Source organism: Hermetia illucens, chromosome 5, assembly GCF_905115235.1.
Source record: "Hermetia illucens chromosome 5, iHerIll2.2.curated.20191125, whole genome shotgun sequence".
NCBI lineage: Eukaryota > Metazoa > Arthropoda > Insecta > Diptera > Stratiomyidae > Hermetia > Hermetia illucens.
The window spans coordinates 112243809-112268608 of NC_051853.1; the positions used below are offsets into that span (position 1 = coordinate 112243809).

Below are 24800 nucleotides of genomic sequence, written 5' to 3' on the forward strand. Positions count from 1 at the left end.
CATTATTTTTAAATCCCCTAGTTTTTTGTAGCTGGGAATCGTTGGTATTGTTTTTATTGATTTATGACACACGGTATTGCCTTGATGAAATAGCATTTTCTTTTTCTTCAAATGGGGCCAATTTCCGGCGATTTTATCCTTCAAACTCTCCAATAACGCCTTGTATAATCATAGCATATTGGAGCGATGGGTTGAGTACTTTGATGAGCTACTGAACAACCAGAACATCGGCGAGTTGGAGGTCCCGCCAACTGAAGACGACGGACAAATACTGCCACCACCAAGTTTAGGAGAAACAGTCCGTGCAATTCATCGGCTAAAAAATCATAAGTCGCCAGGAGCCGATGGAATTACAGCCGAATTGGTTAAATATGGAGGCGGCCAGTTACACCAAGTGGTTCATCAACTTGTGCTCAAGGTATGGGACAGCGAATCGATGCCTGGCGATTGGCAACGAGGCATTATCTGCCACATACATAAAAAGGGAGATATCATACAGAGCAGTAGTTATAGAGGCATCACGTTGCTGAGTACCATCTATAAGATATTCTCCGCCATCTTGCTAGGCCAGATAGCCCTATATGCCCAGAACAGAATTGGCCCATACCAAAGAGGCTTCACTCCAGGCAAATCGGCAACAGATGAGATTTTCTCTGCGCGGCAAGCGATGGAAAATCTGTTGGAATATGGAAAACAATTGCACCATCTATTCATCGACTTTAAAGCCGCCTATGATAGCATAGCCAGGGTAAAACTGTACACGGCCATAAGAGAATTCGGTAGCCCGACGAAATTAATAAGGCTGACTAGGCTGATCCTGACCAATGTGCGAGGCCAGATAAAAGCAGCAAGATCATTCTCAAGACCATTCTACATCAACAACTGTCTACGGCAAGGGGATGCCCTATCATGCGTCCTCTTTAACCTGGCTCTTGAGAAAGTGATCCATGATGCTGAGGTTATTGGAAGAGGTACGCTCCTCTTTAAGTCCACCCAACTGCTGGCCTATGCTGACGATATCGACATCATGGGAAGAACCACCGGAGACGTACAGACTGCCTTCATCCAGATCGAGCAGGTGGCACGAGATCTTGGGCTGCACATCAATGAAGGCAAAACAAAATATATGGTGGCAATGTCAGCATCGAAAACGAACCAGCCAATAACATCAAACCGGACTGGTCAAACAGGAAGAATAAGGGTAGGAGAATACAATTTAGAGACCGTTGATAATGTCTCCCATCTAGGGTCAAAAATTTCAACCGAAAACAGTTACGATGATGAAATCCGCGCACGGTTGTTGTCAGCCAACAGGGCCTATTTCAGCTTACAAAAACTGTTCCGCTCGAATCGTCTCACCATAGGGTCAAAGCTCTTATTGCACAAGACAATGATCTTGCCAGTCCTCATGTATTCCGGGGAGAGTTGGGTTCTTAGCAAAAAAAATTGCGAACTCTTGGCCGCGTTCGAGAGATGAATCCTCCGAAGAATTTTTGGCCCCCTACATGGGGGTGGACGATTCCGTAGTCTACATAACGACGAAATCTATGAGCGATACCATGACCGTCCGGTTGTGGATAAAATCCCGCTCAATAGGTTACGGTGGACGGGTCACTTAATCCATATGGATGAGGATGATCCCACCCAGAAAGTCTATAAGGGCAATATCTCTGGTAGAAAAAGAAGACGAGGCAGACCCTGCTTAAGATGGAGCAATGGCGTGGGCCAGGATGCCAGACAGCTTTTAGGGATATCAAATTGTTGGACCTCGGCGCAAAACCGGGATGTCTGGAGTTCCTTATTAAGGCAGGCCTAGACCGGATACCGGTTATTGCGCCGTTGATGATGATGATGGTAATAATAGTCACGGTTGAGATGAAATCGATGAAATTCTAATGTTGTCTTGCCAACCGACTCTTCCGCCTTTTCACGGTTTAGAATCGGTTCAGCACGTGATCAGATGACGATTGTTTTGATTCCAGTGTAGCAGTGTGTTGAGCCTACAAACTTTTCGGCCCACCTGGTGTGAAAATATTTCGATCCACGATAATACCAATAGGATTTTGATCGATACTTTTACAAAAATTTCTATTTGCCCTCTATGTGCAAAATTTCGCACGTAGGGTACGCCAAGGTGAGTCAATAAAAAAGACTTAATTTTGAGAAAGTTTTCGTTTTGTTTTTGAAAAGTCTTAAACAATATTTTGTTGAACATTAAGGGATGTACTTTTGGATGCATCAACCAGAAAATGAATAAATATTGCCACATGTTTATAATATGTAAAACTGCTCTACAGAAGGTGATATCACCCCTTAATTAGACTTTCTGCACTATGAACAGATGCACCAATGTAGTGTGTCGAATTTCTATTATGTATATGATAATAGTAATTGTCTTTTTAATACTAATGGGAACCTGTGGAATATTCTAAATAGCTTGACGAATGCTTTCATATGGCTTGAAAAATTTGACGAACCTTCCACCACACATAACACTAACTCCATAATTTTCTAATTAGTATGTGTCATTAGATTTACGTGGTGGTATCTTAATTTCTGAAACATTCATCAAGGGAAAAAGTGATTAGATTTTCCATTATTTATCACAGGTGACTCTAAATTTATCCTCTCTCCTGTCAAGGTTAATACCACAATTCTGTTCTAGACAATTAGGTACGGGCAACATTTTTTGATAATTAGCCCAAATGTAATGTCAAAGATTTTATCTTGGTTGGCTGTGTACCATAAATACGGATTGAGGAATGGTCCAGCATTTTAGTTTGGACTCAACCATCTATTCGTACTATTTTGACAATGGCTGTTGTAGAAAAATTGTTTCGCGCTGGTTTGGCGTTGGTCATTTTGTGCTTTTACACAGTTCAAGTAAGTAACTCATAACTACTATTTCAATCATAGCTTTATGTTCGTCAATCCAAGAAAATTTAAAAACAGATCTTGTCGTGGATTAGTGTTATTCATGTAGGTATATGTTACCATCAGTAGTGTGAATCGATATTTAAATGATTCTAGGACTTCTATATTCATTTTCTGTCTCAATTTTCTGTCTGTGTTTCCCAAATTTTCAGAATTTCATTAATATAGATTTTTTCGCGTATCCTTACTTAACTAAATAGATATATAATACTAGTGGCAGTTTGTAGTAAATTCAGAAATTTTTGTTCTCAGTTCTGGGAGAGGGAAAGCAATGTGAAAATTCCAGTTAGTTTCTAATCTTAATTTAATTAAAACTTGACCCTTGCATTTGACCTTTCAAAACAAGCTTTTGTTATAGATTTGTTGGCATTGCCTCGTATTTGTTGTTATATCAACTCATTTGTGTCTTTCCGTTCCGTACGGAGAATTTCTTTCAGAGCGAAAATACCCTATAATCAAAAAGGACCGGAAGTTCATAAATAAAATAATAAGGACTTTATTTTCCGGCAAATTCATTCTGTCTCTGGAGCAACACAGGTGTTAACTTATCCGGTTTTTTCGGTTTCGTCCGGCCTTCGAAGCGCACTTGGACGATTGTTGAACTGTCTCCATGTCAGACTCGAAGACCCACGTCTCACGTTACCACCAGTAAGATCCAGTCATTATTCGCTTTAGAAATCATATCCTCCTCGGCAATATTTAATATCGGTTTACTGTCTGTTCGTTTTTTTTTTGTGGAGATAGAAATCTCCAAAAGACTTTGGCTTGGGCACGTCAGAGTGTGGGATTTTTACCCACTAAAACCACCCCCGAAGGTAGAACACACCCTTAGGGATGTTCTTCTGTAAACCGTACTCAGTTTATGTGTATTGTCTAAAACCTGCAGTGCTTTTCCCCAAACTGGGACTGCATATAGCATGATAGAGCTCACCACCCGTCTGTCCGTCTCTCTGTGTGTCTGTCTGTCCGTCACATGCATTTTTCTCGGAGATGGTTATAGTGATTGACACGAAATTTGATAGAAAGGTGTGAACTGTGAACGCTCACGCATACAGTGAGTTACATCCTGTTACGTCGAACTTAAGGGGGTCCCCATACATGCAAAAGGGGGATGTCCAATTTTTTTTTCATCAAATATAGTCACATGGGCTATCAAATTAAAGGCCTCGGTTAGTACTTTTCGAAGCCGGTCTTAGTTTTGACATTTATAGGAAAGGGGTTGAAAGTGATAATTTCTTTAAGGGGGCCATTCTCAGAAATTACCCACCCGAAAAATCTGAAAAAAATCAGGAGGTTGCCACTGTATGGTGCCATGGCTCCGAAATACCTTCTATACCAATATCTGTTCAAATAAAGTTAATAATAGTATATTACTATAATTTTTAGTAATTCGATTCAAAACCCCCTGTAAGTTCATTCTAGCATCATCAGTTCATCTTTGCAGTGATGTAGGCTATAATGTAGAACATGATCTTACCAAGTTTGGTGGAAATCGCACTATTACTAACAAAGTTATAATACGTCAAAGTTGTTGCTTCTTTGAAAATTGAAGACTATGAATGTCAATATCAACCGAAAGTGGATACTCTCACATAATATATGAATATATTACCTACTTTTTTTTTTTTTTTGTGTTGTGCGTACACGGAGGTGGAAAATCTTAGAAAGACACGTCCGCCGCAGCTCCGCCGCCCGAACGGCGGAACAACAGCGGGCGCGTGTGGGATTCACACCCACTAAAAACCACTCCCGGTCTCTCCAGCCCCAGCCCCGCGGGACCACCATTGAGGTATTACTTCGCGGGGTAGGTTTGCTCTTAGGCACTCATCCTTCTCCTATTTGCAGCTTTCCTCCTTCTTTGTTCTTTCAGCAACTCCTCCTGCATTTGGATGATTGCGGAGCTAACCGCAAGCCACTTCTCCTCGGACTCCAGCATCTCAGTAACTAAGCTCTCCGGGGTCACGCTCCTGCCCAGCACCTGGTTTAAGCTCCTTCTCTCCATCGCAAATCGTGGGCAGTAAAACATCACATGCTCTGGATCCTCCGGTATGCCATCGCATCTGGGACAGTTCGGAGAATCATCCAACCCAAAGCGGTGCAGATACTGCCTGTAGCAACCACCGTGTCCCGTGAGGAACTGGGTAATGTGGTAGTTGGTATCCCCATGTTTTCGCTCAAGCCACACCCTAATGTTGGGAATGAGCCTGTGCGTCCACCGACCTTTCGCAGACTCGTCCCATCTGTGTTGCCAGAGATCAAGCGACTCTGACCTTGCCGCATTTCTACGCTGTGCATGCCCCTCCATATGTCTTGCATTGTACAGGACACTCATTTCTTTGGCCAGAATGTCAACTGGGATCATGCCAACCACCACCAATACTGCCTCATCTGATGTGGTTCTAAAAGCACTGCAAACCCCCAAAGCCATCCGCCGGTAAACCGAGTTCACCTGCTTCCGTCTCTGAGAGTTTTCAAGCGCCTCCGCCCACACAGGCGACGAGTAGAGCAGGATGGAGCGCACCACGCCGGCTAGCACCAACCTCCGGCAATGTTTCGGCCCACCAATATTTGGCAACATTTTTGCAAGTTCCGTGGTAGCACTGGCTGCCTTTTGGCATGCATACTCTAGGTGGTCCCTAAAACTCAATTTGGTGTCAATTATTACCCCCAGGTATTTGATAGCCGGCTTTGATACGACCGTATGTCCACCGACCTCCACTTTTACAGTATTATTTTTCCTGCGTTTCGTTATCAAGACCGCTTCCGTTTTCGCGTCCGCTAAGGTCAGCCCGGCCTTTTCTAGCCAGGACTTTACCGCTCTCGCTGTTTCCGTTGCGTAAACCTCCACATCTTCTGGGTGTTTTGCTGCAACAACTACAGCTAGGTCATCAGCAAAGCCGACAATCGTAGTCCCCTCTGGGACGGGAAGAGCAAGCACCCCATTCCACAACAGGGGACCAAGTACCGATCCCTGTGGTACCCCGGTTGTGACAATGTACTCTTTGGGGCCCTCATCCGTCCCGTACCAGAGAGGCCTCTCTGAGAGGTAGTTTTCCACCAAATTCGCTAAGTATCCGGGGCACCTATGTCAGCCAAGGCCCCTTTAATTCTATTCCAGTTGGCCGAGTTGAATGCGTTTTTGACATCCAACGCCACCACGGCACAGCAGCCGCCAGAAATCAGTGCACCTTTTGCCAGGTTTACCACCATGCCAATTGCGTCCACCGTAGAGTGGGCGCGTCGGAAACCAAACTGGCGTTCCGACAAACCATTGTTGGCTTCGACGACGGGCAGGAGTCTGTTGTAGATGACTCTCTCCATCATCTTCCCCATTCTCTCCAACAGGCAGATAGGACGATACGACGCTGGGTTTCCAGGTTGCTTGCCAGGCTTCGGAAGTAACACCAACTTTTGCTTTTTCCACTGGGCAGGGAATATTCCTTCTTTTAGGCACGCCTCGAAGGTGTTGGCGAAAAGGTCGGGCCTAGTCTTCACTGCCAGTTTCAAAGCTCGGTTGGGGATGCCATCCAAACCTGGGGCCTTGTTGTCACCGACCCTACCACATATTTCATGCAGCTCCTCCACAGTTACAGGCGGTATTATGCCGTCATTTGGCTGGACAAAAACTTGCCTTCCCCTATTTTCGTGGTGAGGGAACAGAGTGGTAACAATCTGTTTCAGGAGGCGCGGACAGGTCACCTGGGGTGATTTCCGTAGCCTTTTCATCACCACTCTGGAATCCTCGCCCCAAGGGTTTATGTCGGCATGGTCGCACAGCTGTTTGAAGCAGTTCCTTTTGCTCCTCCGAATGGCTTCCTTTAGGCGGCCACGCAATTGCTTGTGTGCCTCCTCTCGACCGTCGCCACCGGGTTTTCCCCTGAGCCTCTGGCAAAGCCTCCTTGCCCGAAAACATGCGGCTCGCAAACTTGCGATTTCGTTGTTAAACCAGTAGGTGGGTTGCATACTGGGGAGCAATCGCCTTCTGGGCATAGTAGCATCGGATGATTCCGTCACCCATCGAGTAACCTGGGTGGCTTTCTCTCCAGCCGTACCATTCAGGGATATGTCGGATTTGAGCACCGCGGAGAACGTGTCCCCCTCGAACGCTTTCACTGTCCAGCCAAGCATACCACCCGGCATTCTGCGAAATCTCTTTTTCGAGCTCGATCCGCCCTTGATCTCTATGCAGATTACCTGGTGGTCGCTGTGAGTATAGTCCTCACTGACATGGCAAGCGATTCTACTGGCTAAAGTGGCACTCACGTATGTCAGGTCCACTATAGACCCCAGGCCCCTTCCTCGGAAAGTGTACGAAGACCCAACATTCGCCAGTACCACGTCCAGCTCTGCGAATGCTTCGAGGAGAACACGTCCCCTGACATTGGTTATCCGGCTGCGCCATTCAAGAGCCCACGCATTGAAATCGCCTCCTATTATGATCGGCCAACGTCCTCTTACATCCAAAACAAGAGCAGCAAGCATCCGCTCATACTCGACGAGTGTAGCGCTGGGTGGAGCATAGCAGCTGTAGATGTGGATGCCCTTCACCTTCGCTCTGATGAAGCCCTAGTCCGGGTGCTCCATTATTTCTTGGAAGGCTTGTTCTCCACAAGTCCACAGCGCTGCTTGGCCCGTTTGGTCTTTGACCCAAACGCTACCACCGCGGTTTCGGTATGGTTCACTTAGTATGGCCACATCGATGTTTTTCTCGCGGATGGTTTGCGCGAGTAGATCCTGCGCCGCCTCGCAGTGGTTGAGGTTGATTTGTATCAACCTCATCTGCGATTTGTGCTAAGGGCTCTCCTGTATTCCGGGCACCTGCTGCTGCCTGCAATGTGCCGATGGTCCACACCCTCCTTTCCTTTGCACAGTAGACAATTTGGGTCAGCTCCGCAGTCCTTGCTGATGTGGCCCTCCACTCCGTATCTCCTGCATTGCTTTGACCTGTCATTTGGGTTAGTGCATGACTTCGCAATGTGTTCCCTAAGGCGACACATAACCCAGCCTATTCTCACTCTCCCTGCTGCTAACAGTTTGAGTGCGTTCTCCACTGGTAGGCTGATGATGGCGGTTTGTGTTCCCCCATAGGCTTTCCTTAGAGTTTTTACCGATGACTCTTGTAGTCCGGCAAGATCGAACTGTTTCTCCAACGCTTCGCGAACCTCCTCCTTCGTCGTGATTTCATCTATATCTTTGCAGATTATAGTGATCTCCGGCCTGCTAGCTCTTATGTCGGCTTCCTGCCCTAAAGTCTTCCCGATTTGGCTTAAGAATTTGTCCGCGGTTACATCCTTGGATTTCTTAAGTTCCAACATAAGATCTCCCTTCTGCGACAGTCTAATGCGGCTGACGTTGTCTCCCAAATTGGTGAGTTCGGGGTCTGCCTTCACTTTCCTGAGTATGTCGGCGTATGACCCTTCGCCCTGTTTGGAAATGAAAATCACCTCCGGTCTAATCTTCCTCCGATAGTTTCTTTTCCGCGGTTCTACCTTCCTCCAAGCTTCCGCATCCGCCTTTGGAGGTTCGATCCCTTTTCTCGAGGTAGCCACTGCAGTATTTTCCCTGGTAGCTTCAGACATAATTTTCATGAACTCCGCCTTTTTGGGAGTTGAGTCCTTTCTTCTTTTCGGGGTTTGCTGGCCTGTTGAGTCATTCAGCTTCTCGCGCAGCCTCTTCCCCGGTTTCTCCCCTTTTGTGTTTTGAACCGGCGTTACTTGAGTTGCCTGGTTCACTTTTCCAATCGCCGACTTCCCTACTCGTTCATCCTGGGCCTTGCCGTACGTCAAACGAATGCCTCTTATCATGGCCCTTATATTTTGGTGAATGTTCCTGCGCTCCTTTATGAACTCACACGGCTCCATGATCTTTTTACCGAGGGCAGTAAAAGCAGCTCCAGACTGATCATTTCCCAAAACATCGCTCGGGTGAATCGGCGTCAGCGATTCTTCCTCATCGAAGACTCCCGCTATACGCTTCCCACTGGGGGTAGCGATCGTGGTGGCTTGTGCTCGTGTGGGAGGGGATCTGCAAAAAATCGAGCTCCTTCTGAACGGATCCATCACTGGAGCCAGTTCAAGATCCTCCCGTACGCTTGTAACATTAGATGCCACAGTAGCCAAGGTTCCCACTACTGAGGCACTGCGGTCGTTGGATATCGACGGCCGGGAGCCCGCTTGCTCACTCCCAAAAACCGCCGGCACTGGGTTTCCGAAGCCCTGCACCGTAACTTCATTCTTCTTCTGCTCCTCCATGTTTGGTTTTATTTCTGGGTATCCTTCCCATAGCCAATTTTTATCCACGGGTGGGCGTTTACTTCCCACCTACCCGGCCTGCGCATAAACATGCCCATACACGCACATCTCCGGATGCGTGCATGTGCATGGCCATGACACATTCGCCAAGCATTCCCTTATCCGCACGAAGGGACGCGCCTGATGGGAGATTTGGCAACTCCACACAGGATATATTACCTACTACGTACTAAGAAATACACAAAACCTTTCACACCTGAAGCGTCCAGCTTCCGGTTGTTTCGATGTAGTTTCGATGCGACACGTCTCAGATGCAATGCGAAGTACACTAGCAATTTCTCGATTTTCGAGGAACGCTTCTCTCAATTTTTTTACGTTTTCGTCCGTGTTTGGACATGGACGTGACATGGATATGTTTCCGGAACAAGGCCAACCTTCTACCATTCTACGGCCACTTTGAAAGTCCTTATACAACTGGTATGCCAGAGTTTTCGACAGAGCAGACTCCCCGAAGGGTTCTTGCAATATTTTCAATACATCAGCACTCAAAATTTCGTTAACAACACAAAAATTCAAATAAGCTCTCAAGACTATCCATATTAAAATGGGACAAAAGGCAAAAAGTTAGTTCTAGTTAACAAACGCCAGAAAGATAACAATGATTCATTGGCGCTAAAATATTGTCATGTATGTCAATTAAGCAAGTATCAACTTAAAAAAAATCGAAATAACCGTTTACTTAAATTAAAAATTCCTCGTCCTATTTGATCATAGGATACATTCCTGAAATACATGTCAAGTTCGAATCGTGATCGCGGTTGTAAATATATTTGTCTTTAGGCTAGCTCGTTGCTGCAGTTTTATCACTCTCTAAAAAATACCAATAGATCAACCTTTCGTTTGATGTCACTCATGGTTGGTGGCGAAAAAAAATTGACACTTCTTCAATCTAAAACGATTTCATTAACTGCATTTGAGGAGGTTCACAGCCTCCTCACCAATTTTGTCTAAATAGTATGACCGTTTTGGAGAAAAGCGCCTGTGACAGGCAAGCACGACCGATGAATAGAAGAACGAAAGGTAGATTTTGTTTTTAGCTGAGAACTCTCTCTATCTGTGGTTGGTCGTAAATTATTAATTCTACATAATGCCTGTAAGTAATAGATACTTTCGGCACGGTTCATGGAATTTCTCTAGTGTGATAACTCTCAAATAAGATATTTTTAATATTTTTTTGTAAAAAAATCGCTTTAACAAAAACAACCTCGGGTACTACGGCCTCGCGATGTGGCCTCGCGCTGTACAAGACCGAGAGTTAAATATAAATTCAACGATGTAATAGAATTGAAAAATGGTAACGTCCACTTGCTTCCCCTACCATATTTGAATAGCTCCTCCTTCTTTTTCTTCAGCCTTTGTCCAGTTCATAAGCGAGGTCGGCTCGTTGTGATCGATTCCGCCATTTGGCCCTGATCTGGATGCAATTGTGAGGGTTTCATATCAACACGCGGTGTATCAAGCCACCCTTTATTGCTTACCATCGACTTCGATGTTCAGACCAATCTTGGTAAGTGAATTCTCGTTAGCGCGAATTACATAACCATACTATCGAAGACGCCTCTCTAGCAATTTTTCCACGGTCGGTGCAATCCTATCTCGATCGCGGATGACCTCATTTCGAATGTGATCAAAACATGTCCAGCCACTAGTCCAACGCAACATATTTGTCTCCATTACCGCAAGATTCTCGATAGCTGAGTGGTTAGAGCACAAGGCTGCCGGACAGAAGGTCGCAATTTAAATCTCGCTAGTGGCAATGGGATTTCTATCGTAATTTGACATCGGATACTAGTCGACTCTGCTGTGAATGAGTACCTCAGTCAAATTAGGGTAATAATGTCGGGCGGCCGCTATGCTGACCACATTGCCTCCTACAGGGCACAGTAATCCTGTAGTGTTCCGTTACGGTATTGTATGAAGTCCTCTAATACATTTTAAGGCCCTGATCCAATATGGATTGTTGCGCCAACGATTATTATTTCCGAGTTGTCACAATCACGCAGATGCCGGATTTTACCCAAACATTTAGGCTCCGAGGATCCTACCTACTTAAAAATTAAAGGGGCGCTGGTGGTGGTGGTCGGTGGTAAGTCAATGGGAGAATTCGTCGAGAACTCCTCGGAATATCGAGCACGTATACAGAATGGGGTACTTCTGCATGATTTGAACCAGACTGTGCAATACCTCACAATATTATGCGAACTACAACCATCCGCTCAAGACGCTAAATTTCTTTCATTTCCCGAGCCAGTGGTTTATAGTTCCCCTTCTTCTCTACATATTTTCATTTGATGTTGCTGTTATGGGGGATAGCAACATCAATTATATAGGCGGAGCGACCCGTCTTGTCAACTAACAGTACGTCAGGCTCGTAATGTGGAGTATGGCGATCAGTCAGAACTTGCCGGTCCCAATACATGCTGTAAGCAGAACTATCAAGCACTGCTTCCGGCTCATATCGGTAAACCGGACATATTCCCGTGATTAACCCATGCTTGTATGCAAGGTTTTGTTGGATAACCTTACATACAGCATTATGCTTGGTGATGTATTGCACCGGTGCCGTAACAGTACAACTAGAAATGAGATGGTCCATTGTCTCTAATGCCTAACCACACATTCTGCACTGGTCGTTCTCCACCCGTTCTTTCACGATGAGCCTTTTATAAGCTCGGGTGGCAACCACGCCATCCTAAATGGTACACATGAACCTCTCCGTCTCAGTAAAGAGCTCCCCAGCACACAGCCATATGTTCGACAAATACAAAGCGACAAATGGCTACCAAAGAAAATTCACGTGTTTACCGTGCATTCCCTTCGACTTTCATTCATCGATCCGCTCTTGGTCCGACTTCATCCCACTCAGAGGATTGAAATATCGATCCTTCAAATTAAGTGGAGTCAGTCCACAGTCTGCCTTACAGATCAGTCGTATGCAAGGGGCTCGCCTGTTCTTTGTTGTAAAAATAAGCGCGTAGCGAATCGATTTGGTGATGAAGTTGTGGTTGACGTGGTAACCACGCCCCTGCCGATGGTTCATTCGCTCCACGGCAGAGTTTGGATGATGTATTCGGAATTTGGAGATAGTAGTCCGTACCCGCCGCTGGACGTTTTCCAGATCGGTCTTCGTCCACGGCAATATTTCGAATGCATAAGCCAGTGAAGGGATAGCGAATACATTCAACGCGCTTATTTTATTCTTCCCCGAGATATGCGATTTCAGCACCAGCTTTACATGTCGCAGGAATTCGGACAGCAGAGCATCCTTCAGATCACCATCTCGAGCATGGGTTCCTTGCAGAATTGCCAGGTACTTGTAGAAGTCTGTATTGGGCGTAGCTTCGATGTGGAGGCCATGTCGGACATAGTATTGGTGATGTCTGGCATGCGGCTCAGGATGACTTTTCCGTATGGCTTGGATTCGACGCTTGTCTAATCCAAACTCCATCCGATTATAACGGCTGAACATGTCTATTATTCGCAACATACTTCTAAGATGGTCATCAGTACCAGTATACAGCTTGATGTCATCTAAGTACATCAAGTGTGTCAGTTCGCACTTAGCACGCAGGCCATTATTATTATTATTAAAATTATTACCACAAGACTTTCAGAGATATTGAGGAGCGCTAGTAGATCCAGTCGTGTTATGCATTTTGTTTGGGCTCTTCTTATTGCGAAGAAGATTGAACTCGACCCGCCGAGTGACTGGATGGCAAGAGGCCCTCGGAATCAACAACTCTTTTCCTCCTCCCACCCCCCCCGGGAGGAGGAATTCTCTGACCTGAAGGCTCCGTAAGGCGTGAGAACTCATGGACTAGCCGGAAGTAATGTGACAAACGGTTCCAGGCATTCACCTACCCCACCCCCAGTAAAATATATACGCCTGAAGTGCAGATCAATACAAAAGAGAAGTCATTATACACGGCTCTAAAGTTGGGGAATCGGATGGCTGTTAGGCTGTACAGCCCTCAAAATACAACTTGTGAAGTTCGAAAGTGAAAATTAGGAAAGGTTCTCGATCTTGAGTGGTGAAAGAGAAAAGGTGTGATCTACTCGTTCTTGAACGGAAAACCAGTCGGAAACCGGAACCTCGGCGCTTCAGCTATGAAAAATTTTGTGTAATTCATATTGCAGTACATGGCGATTTCCTTTGTATGCTGCTAGCAGGCCATGTGTGTGTATATCAGGTGAGGGGAGAGCGAGTTTCATAGCACTCAGACGCTAGTGGTCCATTGTACTTGATTCCCCCGACTGAAGAAATCTGCTGAATTCGTTTATATATCACAAGATTTCCGCTAATGGATCTGGTGCTCTTCGCTGGAAATGAAGCACACCAATACCAGAAATCTGATGTCTGATGACTCTTTACGGGGGACATTCATATAGAAAATATTCCGTGGATCCCGCTTCATCATTACAGGATAGGACGTATTGAAGGATCCCCATTCTGAACATACACTTTAGTATCTTCTCGAACTTGACACTCAATTAGTCTCTGTAGACATTTCAGCAAAAATGATATTATGCTGATATTTCTGAAGTTTTTTGGATTTGAATAGTCATCTTTCCTAGGATAAGGGACAAAGGCCACCCACATTTAGAATTGATGCGCGATAGATGCCATGCATGCCACTTTTTTTTTGGTAACCACCGCAGTGTCCAAATTTCCCTTGCAACATTTTCGTGTTAAAAGCTACGCTAAAATCGCCAATTCTCCCCTTCCCACTTCGCCAAATCGTTATCTCTTACAAGAGAATCTACTCAACTCTTGGGTTTTCTAGGAGAGTCCTACTTATCCCTTTTAAGGATTCAATACACCCTGGATGTCCCCCTCTTGCATTCCAATTTCTCTTAGTATTTTTCAGTATGTTTTAGACGAATCTTGCTTTGAACGGTTTACGAACCCCTTATCTTCACGCTGTGAGTTCTGGAAATAGTACAAGCCTCTTCTAGACTTCGTTCTAACAAATTCAACATCAGAATCTATGCTTCCTGTACCACAAACCTGCAACTTTGTCAGCCATGCTACTGGTAAATAGGAATAAGCTTTGACATTAATTCAAGAGTCTATTGCATTCGGTGTGCTTCTCCTTTCGGCGAAAGTTCCGGTTTCTTGCGTCCGATTTCTCTGAATATTGATATAGTTGATAGTGTTCGGTTTCACCTTCTAGCAAGGTGTTTTCCGTTTTCGTCAGCTGAAAACCTTCCCAGATTCCCGGTATTCGGTCTGTATAGATCTACTTCCACATACCGGTATTAGAACAGTTCCGTTCACATCAGCAGCTTCCCTTTGTTTTGTATTTCTGGGAAAGGCGGAAGAGAAGGTTCTAACAGGCAACATTTAGACTGTAGTCACCCCTCCTTTGCGGCTTTGTTTCCCGTTTTCAGGAAGAATGAGCCTACAGTGCCACAAACTGACCGGCTATGGTCTGGCTTCCAATTCCACTCATTATGGAAGTTGCTGCATTTTCCTGGCTGACGTGTCCTAGGCACTAAATGCAGGCTTTTTACTAAAGTGGGGAGCATGCCTTTCTCTCAGTTTTCCTTGTGGGGGAATATGAATCTGGTAAAGATCCAAAATTGATTGCCCAAAGTCGGGGGTCGATTGGAAGTCAGTAACTCCTTACTGCTTGGAGAGTCGGTTGCTTTCATGGTTTTGTGTTTTGGACACCTTAAGTGCAGCAGTGAACTACTACAGGCTATTCAACGGAGACAAGGTTGTGTCGGAGGGTAGTAAAGCGGGCGATGGTGTATAGGAATTTAATAAGTCAGACTATTAACTTTAGGTTACTTTTTACTGCTTTACGGTACGGGAAATTCACGCGGAATAGAAAATTTTGATCTACTATAACTTAATCTCTCTCTCAATAATCGCAGGATGCCGGTTATTGCGCCGTTGATGATGATGAGGTACGTGTGTGCATATTTATGTGCTAAGAAAGGTTGCGGTTAGCCTCCAATAGGATAGATATGTATGTACGTTAGTACCAGTGATATTTACTTTAAGTTCATTCATATATGTATGCTTTTCCTGTGCGAAGTTGCCATCAGGCGCGTCCCTTCGTGCGGATAAGGGAATGCTCGACGAATGTGTCATGGGCATGCACATGCACGTATCCGGAGATTAGCGTGTACGGGCATGCTTATGCACAGGCCGGGTAGGTGGGAAGTAAACGCCCACCCATGGATAAAAATTGGCTATGGGAAGGACACCCAGAAATTAAACCAAATATGGAAGAGGATAAAACTAGTTTTTTTACGGTGCAGGGCTTCGGAAACCCAGTGCCGGCGGTTTTTGGAAGTGAGCAAGCGGGCTCCCGGCCGTCGATATCGAACGACCGCAGTGCCTTAGTAGTGGGAAACTTGGCTACTGTGGTATCTAATGATACAAAAGATAATGGTGGAGTGGAAATTAGGTCCACACCGGATCCTTTTAGGAGGAGTTCGAAGCTTCGGAGATCACCACCGAGAACAATGGTTCTTTTTGGTAGTCGAGATTCGTCGCGGGCCTTTGAAAAAAACATGAATAGTCCCTTGATCGACATCATTCCTTGTGGCGCAAGGCGCGAAAGCAAACGGGAGCATACCAGAATGGTGTTCGGTACACTCAGGGAACGAATAAATGAACTGTGCGAGTTCATCAAGGAGAGGCGGAATATCCACCAAAATATTCGAGCCTTGATAAGAGGCACTAAATTGTCTTATATCAAGACACTAGAAGAAAAGAATTCCCAAGCGTCAGGTGGCAAGGTCACAAGGGAAACGCAGGTGATGCCTCCCCAAGATAAGGCAGGCGAGAAGACAGGAAAACGGGCTAGAGACGCTACCAGCGAGCCTCTAGGACCACAGCAAGTCCTGAAGAAGAAAAAAGTCTCTTCACCAAAGAAGGCGGAGCCGGTGAGAGTACGCGCGAAAGTCGGTAATCTCACGATTGCAGCCACAATACCTACAAAGGAGAAAGAAACCAACGCCCGGAGGCCCGAACAATGGACTGAGGTGAGCAACAAGAGGAAAAAGGACAAAAAGAAGCTCCGCCCGGAGCCAAGAAGGGAAATATGTTCTGCGCCGATATCCTCCGAAAGGTGAAGTCAGACCCGGAATTGAAGGATTTGGGGGATAGTGTAAGCTGTGTCAGGCGAAATAGAAGAGGGGATCTGATGCTGGAGTTAAGTAGGTCCGCCGACAAGTCGGCCGATAACTTCCGCGGGAAGGTGGAAAGTGTACTAGGAGAGGAAGCTGAGGTAAGAGCTCGGAAACAGGAGAAAGTGGTTGAATGCAAGGACCTAAATGAGGTCACCTCTCTGTGCTGCGCTAAAGCAACAGTTCAACCTTAGCGATATAGACCAGAATGCCATAAAAAGGATGAAGAAGGCATATGGCGGCAGACAGACCGCTATTATTAGTTTGCCGCCGGAATCAGCTATTAAGTTAATTACCGTGGGCAAGGTATGAATATGTTGGGTCGTGTGCAGGCTCAGCGAGCAAATATCTCTAAAAAGATGCTTCAGATGCCTCGATTTCGGCGGCATGCACTAGCCAGCATGATAGGTCGAAAAGTTGCAGGAAGTGTGGGGAAGAGGGCCACCTCATCAAAGATTGCACCGGAGATCCACGGTGTAGTGGGAAAGAGGGCGTGGACGACCGGCATGTTGTGGGAAGCAGCAGATGTTCGGTATATAGGAGGGAGCTGAACCGCACAGGCAAATGAGATTGATACAAATCAATCTCAATCACTGTGAGGCAGCTCAGGACCTGCGCTCGCAAACCAACCAGAGTCGAATGTAGATGTCGCGGTTATTTGCGAGCCGTACAGAAACCACGGCGGTGCGACTTGGGCGGTGGATGCGTCTGGCAACGCCGCAATCTGGGTGTGCGGAAGACAGGCCATTCAAGAAGTTATGGCCCCCCCCCCGGCAGCCGGTTTTATAAGGGCGAACGTCAACGGTGTCCATATTTACAGCTGCTACGCTCCTCCTAGTGCATCCTTAACACAATATGAGGAGATGTTAGACAGTCTGGTGTTGGACGCTAGAGACCGCAGTCCTAAAATCAATGCGAGCGATTTCGTCGCATGGGCCCTGGAGTGGGGAAGCCGATCGATGAACACCAGAGCTCAAATTCTGTTGGAGTCATTTGCGGAGCTGGACATCGTGCTGGCCAACGTTAGATGCATGCCTACCTTTCGAGGAAGAGGTTCGGGTTCGATCGTTGACCTGACATTTGTTAGCACTTCACTAGTGAGGGAGATTGCTTGGCAAGTGAGTGCGCACTACACCTACAGTGATCACCAGGTCATATTCCTCCGCATTGCGAACCGGGGAAGCAGTCAACGACGCTCTGGAGGTGGAAAGGCAAAGGCGATTGGCTGGTCTATCGGAGCTTTCGACAAGGAGACATTCCTGGCCGCATTGGAGGGAGCCCATGATCCGGATGGAACAGCGCTGAGAAGGGTCACACAGCTGTCTCAGCGTGTAACCGAAGCATGCGACGCTACGATGCCACGACGACGTTTGTACCACGGCAAGAGGCCAAAATACTGGTGGAACACGGAGATCGGCGCTTTCAGATCCTCTTGTCTCCGAGTGAGGAGACTTTCCCACAGGACAAAGGGAAGACCGGAGCACCAGGAGCGTGAGGAGGAATACAGGGATCTGCGAAGCAACTTTAAGAAGGCCATTCGGAGAAGCAAGCGGGAACGCTACCAGAAGCTCTGCATGGAGGCTAATACGAATCCGTGGGGTACAGCCTACCAAATGTAATGAAGAAGATCCGCGGGAAAAAATCACCCCAAGTAACATACCCACGGCTCTTGTTGCAAATAATTACAACTCTTTTCCCGCAGCAGGAGCAGGACGAAAGAGAACCCCAACTGGCAGCTCAGCAGGACGTCTTCTCGATCCCTGATGTTACCGAAGAGGAACTTTGGGAAATCTGCAGACGTATTGGGGACAGCAAGGCTCCGGGATTGGACGGAATTCCGAACAGGGCTCTGAAGGTGGCGGTCAAGACCAGACCAAGGTGGTTCGCAAGCACATTCGAATTGTGCATGGCGGAAGAAGTGCTTCCCAAAAACGACCCGGCGTGCCCTCTTCATATCGCCCTATTTGTCTCTTAGACACCATGGGGAAGATGTTGGAGAGGGTGATATACAACAGGCTGCTCCTGTTCATCGAGCTTGCGGGTGGTTTTTCAGAGCGGCAATATGGGTTTCGGAGAACTCGTTCTACGGTCGTACAGTAGCCAAGGGCGTGGAATTGGCTCGAAATGCAATGGCCATGGGCAAATGCTGTGCTCTGGTGACGCTGGACGTCAAAAATGCTTTTAACTCAGCCAACTGGAGCTGGATTAAGGGCGCTTTGGCCAAACTGGGTGTTCCTAGCTACTTGGCTCGGCTCATCGAGAGTTACCTTTGGTACAGACTTCTCTGGTACGAGACGGACGACGGGCCGAAGGAGTACATTGTGACAGCAGGTGTGCCTCAAGGTTCTGTATTGGGACCGCTGCTGTGGAACATAATGTACGACGGAGTGCTTGGCCTTCGCGTGCCGGAGGAGACAACGCTGATTGGTTTTGCGGACGACTTGGTGGTAGTTGCAATTGCAAAGCATCCCGAGGACGTGGAGCTTTATGCAAATGAAGCCATTCATATCATCAAGTCATGGTTCCGAATGGCCAAGCTAGACCTGGTGGACGAAAAGACGGAGGCGGTCCTCATTACCAACCGTAGGAAGAACAACGCGGTTACCATCCGGGTTGGTAATCGTGAGGTCGTATCAAAATCGGTTGTCAAATAACTGGGGGTGATGATCGATGTCAAGCTGAGTTTCAAGGGACACTTGGATTATGCGCGAGAGAAGGCAGCAAATGCCAACTCATCCCTTGCAAGGATGATGCCTAACATGGGAGGGTCGAAGTATAGTCGCAGGCTACTCATCGCGGGAGTGGTGAGGTCGATCCTGCTATACCCGGCCCCTGTCTGGGCGGGAGCGTTGAACCACGCTGTCAACCGGAGGAAGATAAGTTCGGCATACCGGCCAATTGCGCTAAGGGTGTGCAGCGCATTTAGGATGGCGTTGACGGAGGCAGTATGTGTCGTCGCAGGAATGATCCCTATAGATCTTCTAGTAAGCGAGGCACACTGGCTCTACGAAAAACGGAAGGCAAATCCAGCCGAGGTGAATGAGGATTTCCGAAAAGCCAGCAGGAGAGAGTTGTGTGGCAAGTGGCAACAATGGTAGGATAACTCCGTCAAGGGCCGGTGGACCCATACATTGATCCCATGTATCGAGAAATGGATCGACCGAAAGCACGGAGAATTGAAGTACAACCTGACACAGTTCCTTATGGGACACGGTGGCTATAGGAAGTATTATACTTGCATCGCTTCGAGTTGGACGAGTCTCCCAACTGTCCTGAATGCGGTGCTACACCCGAGGACCCGGAGCACGTTATGTTCCATTGTCCTAGATTTCCGCAGCAGAAAAGGAGGTTGAACAGCATCTTGGGGGCGGACATCGAGCCCTCGAACCTGGTGGAAGAGATGCTGAAGTCGGAGGAAAACTGGATGGCGGTAAATGTCGTAGTCGTGGTGCAGACAAAACTCCTGGAATTGGATCGAGCTCGGAAGGCGGCGCGACGGAGACGCGGCATGGACGAGCTGGTATAGCGAACCAGAGTCTCCTCCGCGAAGTAATACGTCACGGTGGTCCCGCGGGGAGGGGCGGAAGAGTGGGGGTGGTTTTAGTGAGTGCGAATCCCACACACTGCTGCAACCTGGCGCAGCAGCGTCTTTCTAAGATTTCCACCTCCATCCACAAAAAAAAAAATATGTTTGCTTTTGTGCGCGAAGTAAAGTGGAAATGCTTGAAGATGCGTTTTGTGCTATATATGAATGCATAGGGAGTTCCCTACATGAGACGAACACAAAACCTTCTAGTCGAAGCGCCCAACTTGTTTATATCTGTTGTAGGTTAACTTCTTCACATTTGCTAATAATATTGAACTCGTAGTGTAAAGCGTATGGAATTGACGGATAGAAGGATAAAACAAATTATTCGTGTAAATTGCTGCTGAAAAATGGTACACAATGGAATTTTAAACTATTCCGGTGGTGACGCGGTGCTTATCAATATTCTCGGACGAATTGCTTAAGGTTTGTGCCTGTCACACAGCAAGTGGGCTTTGTTGATGCTGGTTGTCCTTATTGAATTTTGTCACCGCTATGAAATGATGGTCCGTTTCAAATCCGATGTTAGAACGTGTTTGTTACGCACACTCGGGAGGCGATTCTCAAATTTACTGCTAGTTCTTATTTGGTCGATTTGATTTGATGTTGTTTGCGGTTAGTTGCCTTATGCTCGTACAATGTGCTATCGATGTCGAGGCAGGGAAAGTCGCAGACATCTATAAACGTCTACCGTTGTTGTTACAGTCACACAGTCCATGATTCCTTATCACATAACCTTGGCGTTCAGAGCGCCGATAACGAACACAATATTACCGACATGAAGCCTCTCCTGAATTCCGCGTCTTTCTTAAAAAAAAATTCTTTTTATTTATTTAGTGTTCGGATAGCTGCGTGGTTAGATCACAAGGCGGAAGGCCGCGGTTCGAATCTCACTGGTAGCAGTGCGATTTGTATCATGATTTGACGTCGGATACCAGTCGAGCTGTGAATGAGTACCTGAGTCAATTCAGGGTAATAATCTCGGGCGAGGGCAACGCTGACCACATTGCTCCTACAGGGTACAGTAATCTTGTAGTGTACTGTTACGGTCTTGAATGAAATGCTCTAACACACTTCAAGGCCCTGATCCAATTGGATTGTTGCGCCAGCGATTATTATTATTTATTTCTAAAATTTCTGTTGATGTGTGGTACTGCACAATTGTTAGGCTCCTTCACCAAGACCGGAATCTCACAGTGAATGCCTTGCAAGAAAACGTTTCTTAAGGGGGTCATCCCGTGTGAAGGCCGTTTTTTTGCCTTTTTTGAAAAATTATTTTGAAGGACTGAATAAAGATAGAAACGTGATTTTTTCACCATATGTTTATTGGTATCGCTAGTATATGTGATAAATTCTTCAGCTTGATATCTTAGCTAGTTTTTGGAATACGTGTCAATTCATGCAACCATCTCCAAAGAAAGGTGTTTTTCTGCTGCCACGCTGGAGGGTGCTGTGTTCATCTGAGGAAAAAAAACTAAACGGCATTTTAATGAGGATAATATTTCACGGTCTGCAAACTAGGATAATTAGAAAATATTAAAAGGTAAATTTTTGGCGGGCTTTTAAACTTAATTTTTTGAATTTTGGTGTTTTTTTACGGCTTTTTTTATGAATAAAAAAAACAACCTGCCCGATTGCAATTATCCTAGTTTGCGGACCGTAGAAATATGTATTAAAGAAGTCGTGAAAATTTCAAGCCGATTTTCAGTTTCGAGAAAAACGCATTTGAAAATTTGAATGTGATTATCAACAGTAATATGTTAACTCATCATTAATTTGCTATACCTGGTCCATAGAGAGCACCCTCCGTTTCTTCAAAAAAGTCTTGTAAGGCCGATTGTCGCTCTCTGGTTTCAATTCTGGCTCTTTTAGCGAGGTCAGCCGATCTTCGTTCGGACCGCCAAATTCGCGCTTCATTACGGCGGTCGGCATAAACCTGACATATGCGACCAACTTGACATCCCATTGTCACTAGCATTTTGAGAATGCCATTGAATCCTTAATTGAAAATAATTGCAGGCCGAAAAGTGGCTATTTCTACGACGACCCAGAATGAAGGTGTTTAGGAGCGAAAGTCCAGATCAATGCATTTGACGACTCATTGTTGTTCTGGGTCTCTCCTCCTAAACATCCGTTCAAGAGATCATATCGTGACAAATCTTCTTAGATTGGTTTGATGACTGTTTGAAATTCTTGAGGCAAAGGTGCCTTCTCGTGGTGGAAACTATCCAGTTCTCCTTTAGCTTCCGCTTTGCGCCATTTGCACCAACTGTCCTCGCTTGCTGCACAATTTTGATGCTGAGGATTTTCGTCTGTAGAGCATTTATGGAAGAAAGTTGCCCAAATTTCTTGCTTCATTCCTTCTATCGAATGCGTGTCGACGAATAGCTAGCCCAAAAAATGTAGTGAGGGCGTTAATACCCCCATCAGTAAGTTTTCCAGCCCCTTTTCCACCAATGCCTTTGTGATTCTTCTTTGCATTTTTAAGCCGCGTTCCCATTCTTTTCTCGACATGTCCTACGCATTCCTTCTTTACCACTACGTATATTTTATTATTTGCAGAAATTTGCAGAAATACCGGAGAAAACTCCAGCAAAATCCAATATACAATATACAAGACTTGTCGCAATTGGAACATCCATGTTCATGCTTGCTACAAGTTTCTTTGCTGATGTTGATGTGAAGCTCTTTTTCTTCTCTGATAAGTATCGATTCCCATGAAATACTCATTTTTTAGTGCGAGCATGACGTTGCACGTTAAAGCGATCTCCCTTCGTACGATCCATTTTAAAAAATCACTGAACACACAAACAGCACAATACTTACAACAAAATATACCTGAGTATAACTTGAAAGCTTTTCAGTGCTCACTCTAGACTGGATTATCTTTTTTATTCCAAACAGCAAATAAGTTTAGACAATTGATTGGTTTTCCATCTTTTTATATTTATACCTGTGTTGGAATTTATAAGGCTCAGGTGAAAAACTAATAGGTAAAAAAAGATTCGATGCTCTTTCTCATCGAGTACTCTAGCCACGGCTGCAAACTCCTTGCCTGTTTAACCCTGTAATTTCTGAACGGCTCGGAATATCGAAAAATCCCCTTTGCCCACATATTCTCCACTATATATAAATACAATTCATGTAAAAAAAAAATCGATTTCTCCAACTCGACACACGGGATGACCCCATTAAGTCATGAAAACATGTCATGAGGCAACCTTCAGCAATATCCCAAGATCAAGATTCGAATCTGCTACCACTAGGTTCTGAGAGTAGAGAAGCATAGTAACGCATAAGAACAGGAATTATCATCACAATTCCACCATTCAATGCGGTTAGGCCCAGAATGCGCAGCTTATATCGCTGGAATACTCTCTCAAGTTGGAGAAAATGAGCGTATGTAACCGTAATCATATGCTGAGTCCTTGTTTGAGGGGATGTGGACGTTTCGATAACAACAGAGTTTCGAAAGTTGCAGGTTACCCCCAGCCCATAATTTTCTACACCTTTCTGCCACTTTTAAATACAAGCATCGAATACTTAGTGTTATTAGACTTCAACGCACAGGGCAAAAACCTAAAATGTTGGCAATTGCTAAAGGTCATTAGGAAACTGATTGTGGAAAAGAACAAATTCTCACTGGGCTCTATCTTGATTTCAGGCAATTAAAGATGTTAACATCAAAGAACTAAACTGTGATTATAACAGCGAACGCGTAAACAACGTTACTTGTAAAATTCTCGAAACAGGCGTAAGGCGTCATATGGACTTCTCAGTGACACTTTTGAAGGATGTAGTCGACGTGATCGTAAGTTCTGCTCTAGTTGGTTCGGTTTGCTTGCACTCACTCGTTTTTATTACTTGCATCAGGCTCATGTGGAGATTATCAAAAATGATGGGGGCCGACTTATTCCTCTGGTGAATATAACTGACGACTTTTGCAAATTCATGGCAGGTTCATCATCCAGCTTCTATTTGGACCTTTTGATGAAAATGCTCCGAGACCAGAGCAATATCAACCATGCATGTCCATACAAGGTATGTAATAAATTTCCCGGGCTGCTCGGGTGTTTCCTTTTAATTAATAACAGAAGCGTATAGAATGTACGTTTTCACCACCGATTGTTTCATTTTTCTTTGGAAATTCCATACAGGGCTATTTGTATGCTACTGGAATCAACCCGGATCCACAATTAATTCCGTCAGGAATCCCAGTTGGAGAATACATTTTCAACATACGACTGTATGAATACAAGCCCGAAAATTTCTTAGGGAAGATTAAGGCAGTTGTAGACTTCCTATGAGGCAATCAAACTGAATAGTGTTGCTGTAGCTTGTATTCGAATTAATAAAAGTGTTGGAATAAATCTGGAGTTTTAATTTTAATTTTTTATGTAATGCCACTATGTTTTGTATTGATCCTGGACATCATGCAGCTAAAAACGAGTTGAAACCTGATACTCGCCAAGGTAGGCTTTTTCTTACAAAAAATATTGAGACACAAGCAATGTACTTTTAAAAGGAAGGAAGGGAATAAAACGACGAATCTTAATTTATAAATGAAACTACTTTTTGTTAGTTATACCAGTCTATTTACAATTATCTATTTTCATAGAGGTGGGTCTCTGGATAGTACTCCTCTCTCTCTCTCTCTTGTGGCAATGTGCTTTTGCGCTCTGGAAAGTCAAGTAGCAACAAACGCGAACCCGGTGTCGGGTTGCTTCTGTCGGCCACCGCGAGGCGCATTCTTTTGAGCTGGGAACTGGTTTCTGAGAGACTTCTTACTGCATGATTCCTTTTTAGGTTAAGGAGCATCACAATTG

The 24800-nt window shown here is 45.5% G+C and overlaps 1 protein-coding gene across 1 annotated transcript; it reads left to right on the top strand.

Annotated features, from left to right (window-relative positions):
* Positions 1-2784: 2784 nt before the first annotated feature.
* On the top strand, positions 2785-24326 carry LOC119657951. The gene is made up of 4 exons (XM_038065149.1): positions 2785-2883; positions 23639-23785; positions 23848-24015; positions 24132-24326. The coding sequence occupies exons 1-4, from the start codon at positions 2815-2817 to the stop codon at positions 24279-24281; spliced, it is 534 nt and encodes a 177-aa protein (XP_037921077.1). The 5' UTR covers positions 2785-2814; the 3' UTR covers positions 24282-24326.
* Positions 24327-24800: the final 474 nt, after the last annotated feature.

What these genes read in the sequence shown, in the direction of transcription:
- LOC119657951 (XM_038065149.1), top strand. Translation starts at nt 2,815, where the DNA reads ATGGCTGTTGTAGAAAAATTGTTTCGCGCTGGTTTGGCGTTGGTCATT. An exon ending in TGTGCTTTTACACAGTTCAA is followed by an intron (nt 2,884 to 23,638) that starts GTAAGTAACTCA and finishes TCTTGATTTCAG; the next exon opens with GCAATTAAAGATGTTAACAT. An exon ending in AGGATGTAGTCGACGTGATC is followed by an intron (nt 23,786 to 23,847) that starts GTAAGTTCTGCT and finishes TACTTGCATCAG; the next exon opens with GCTCATGTGGAGATTATCAA.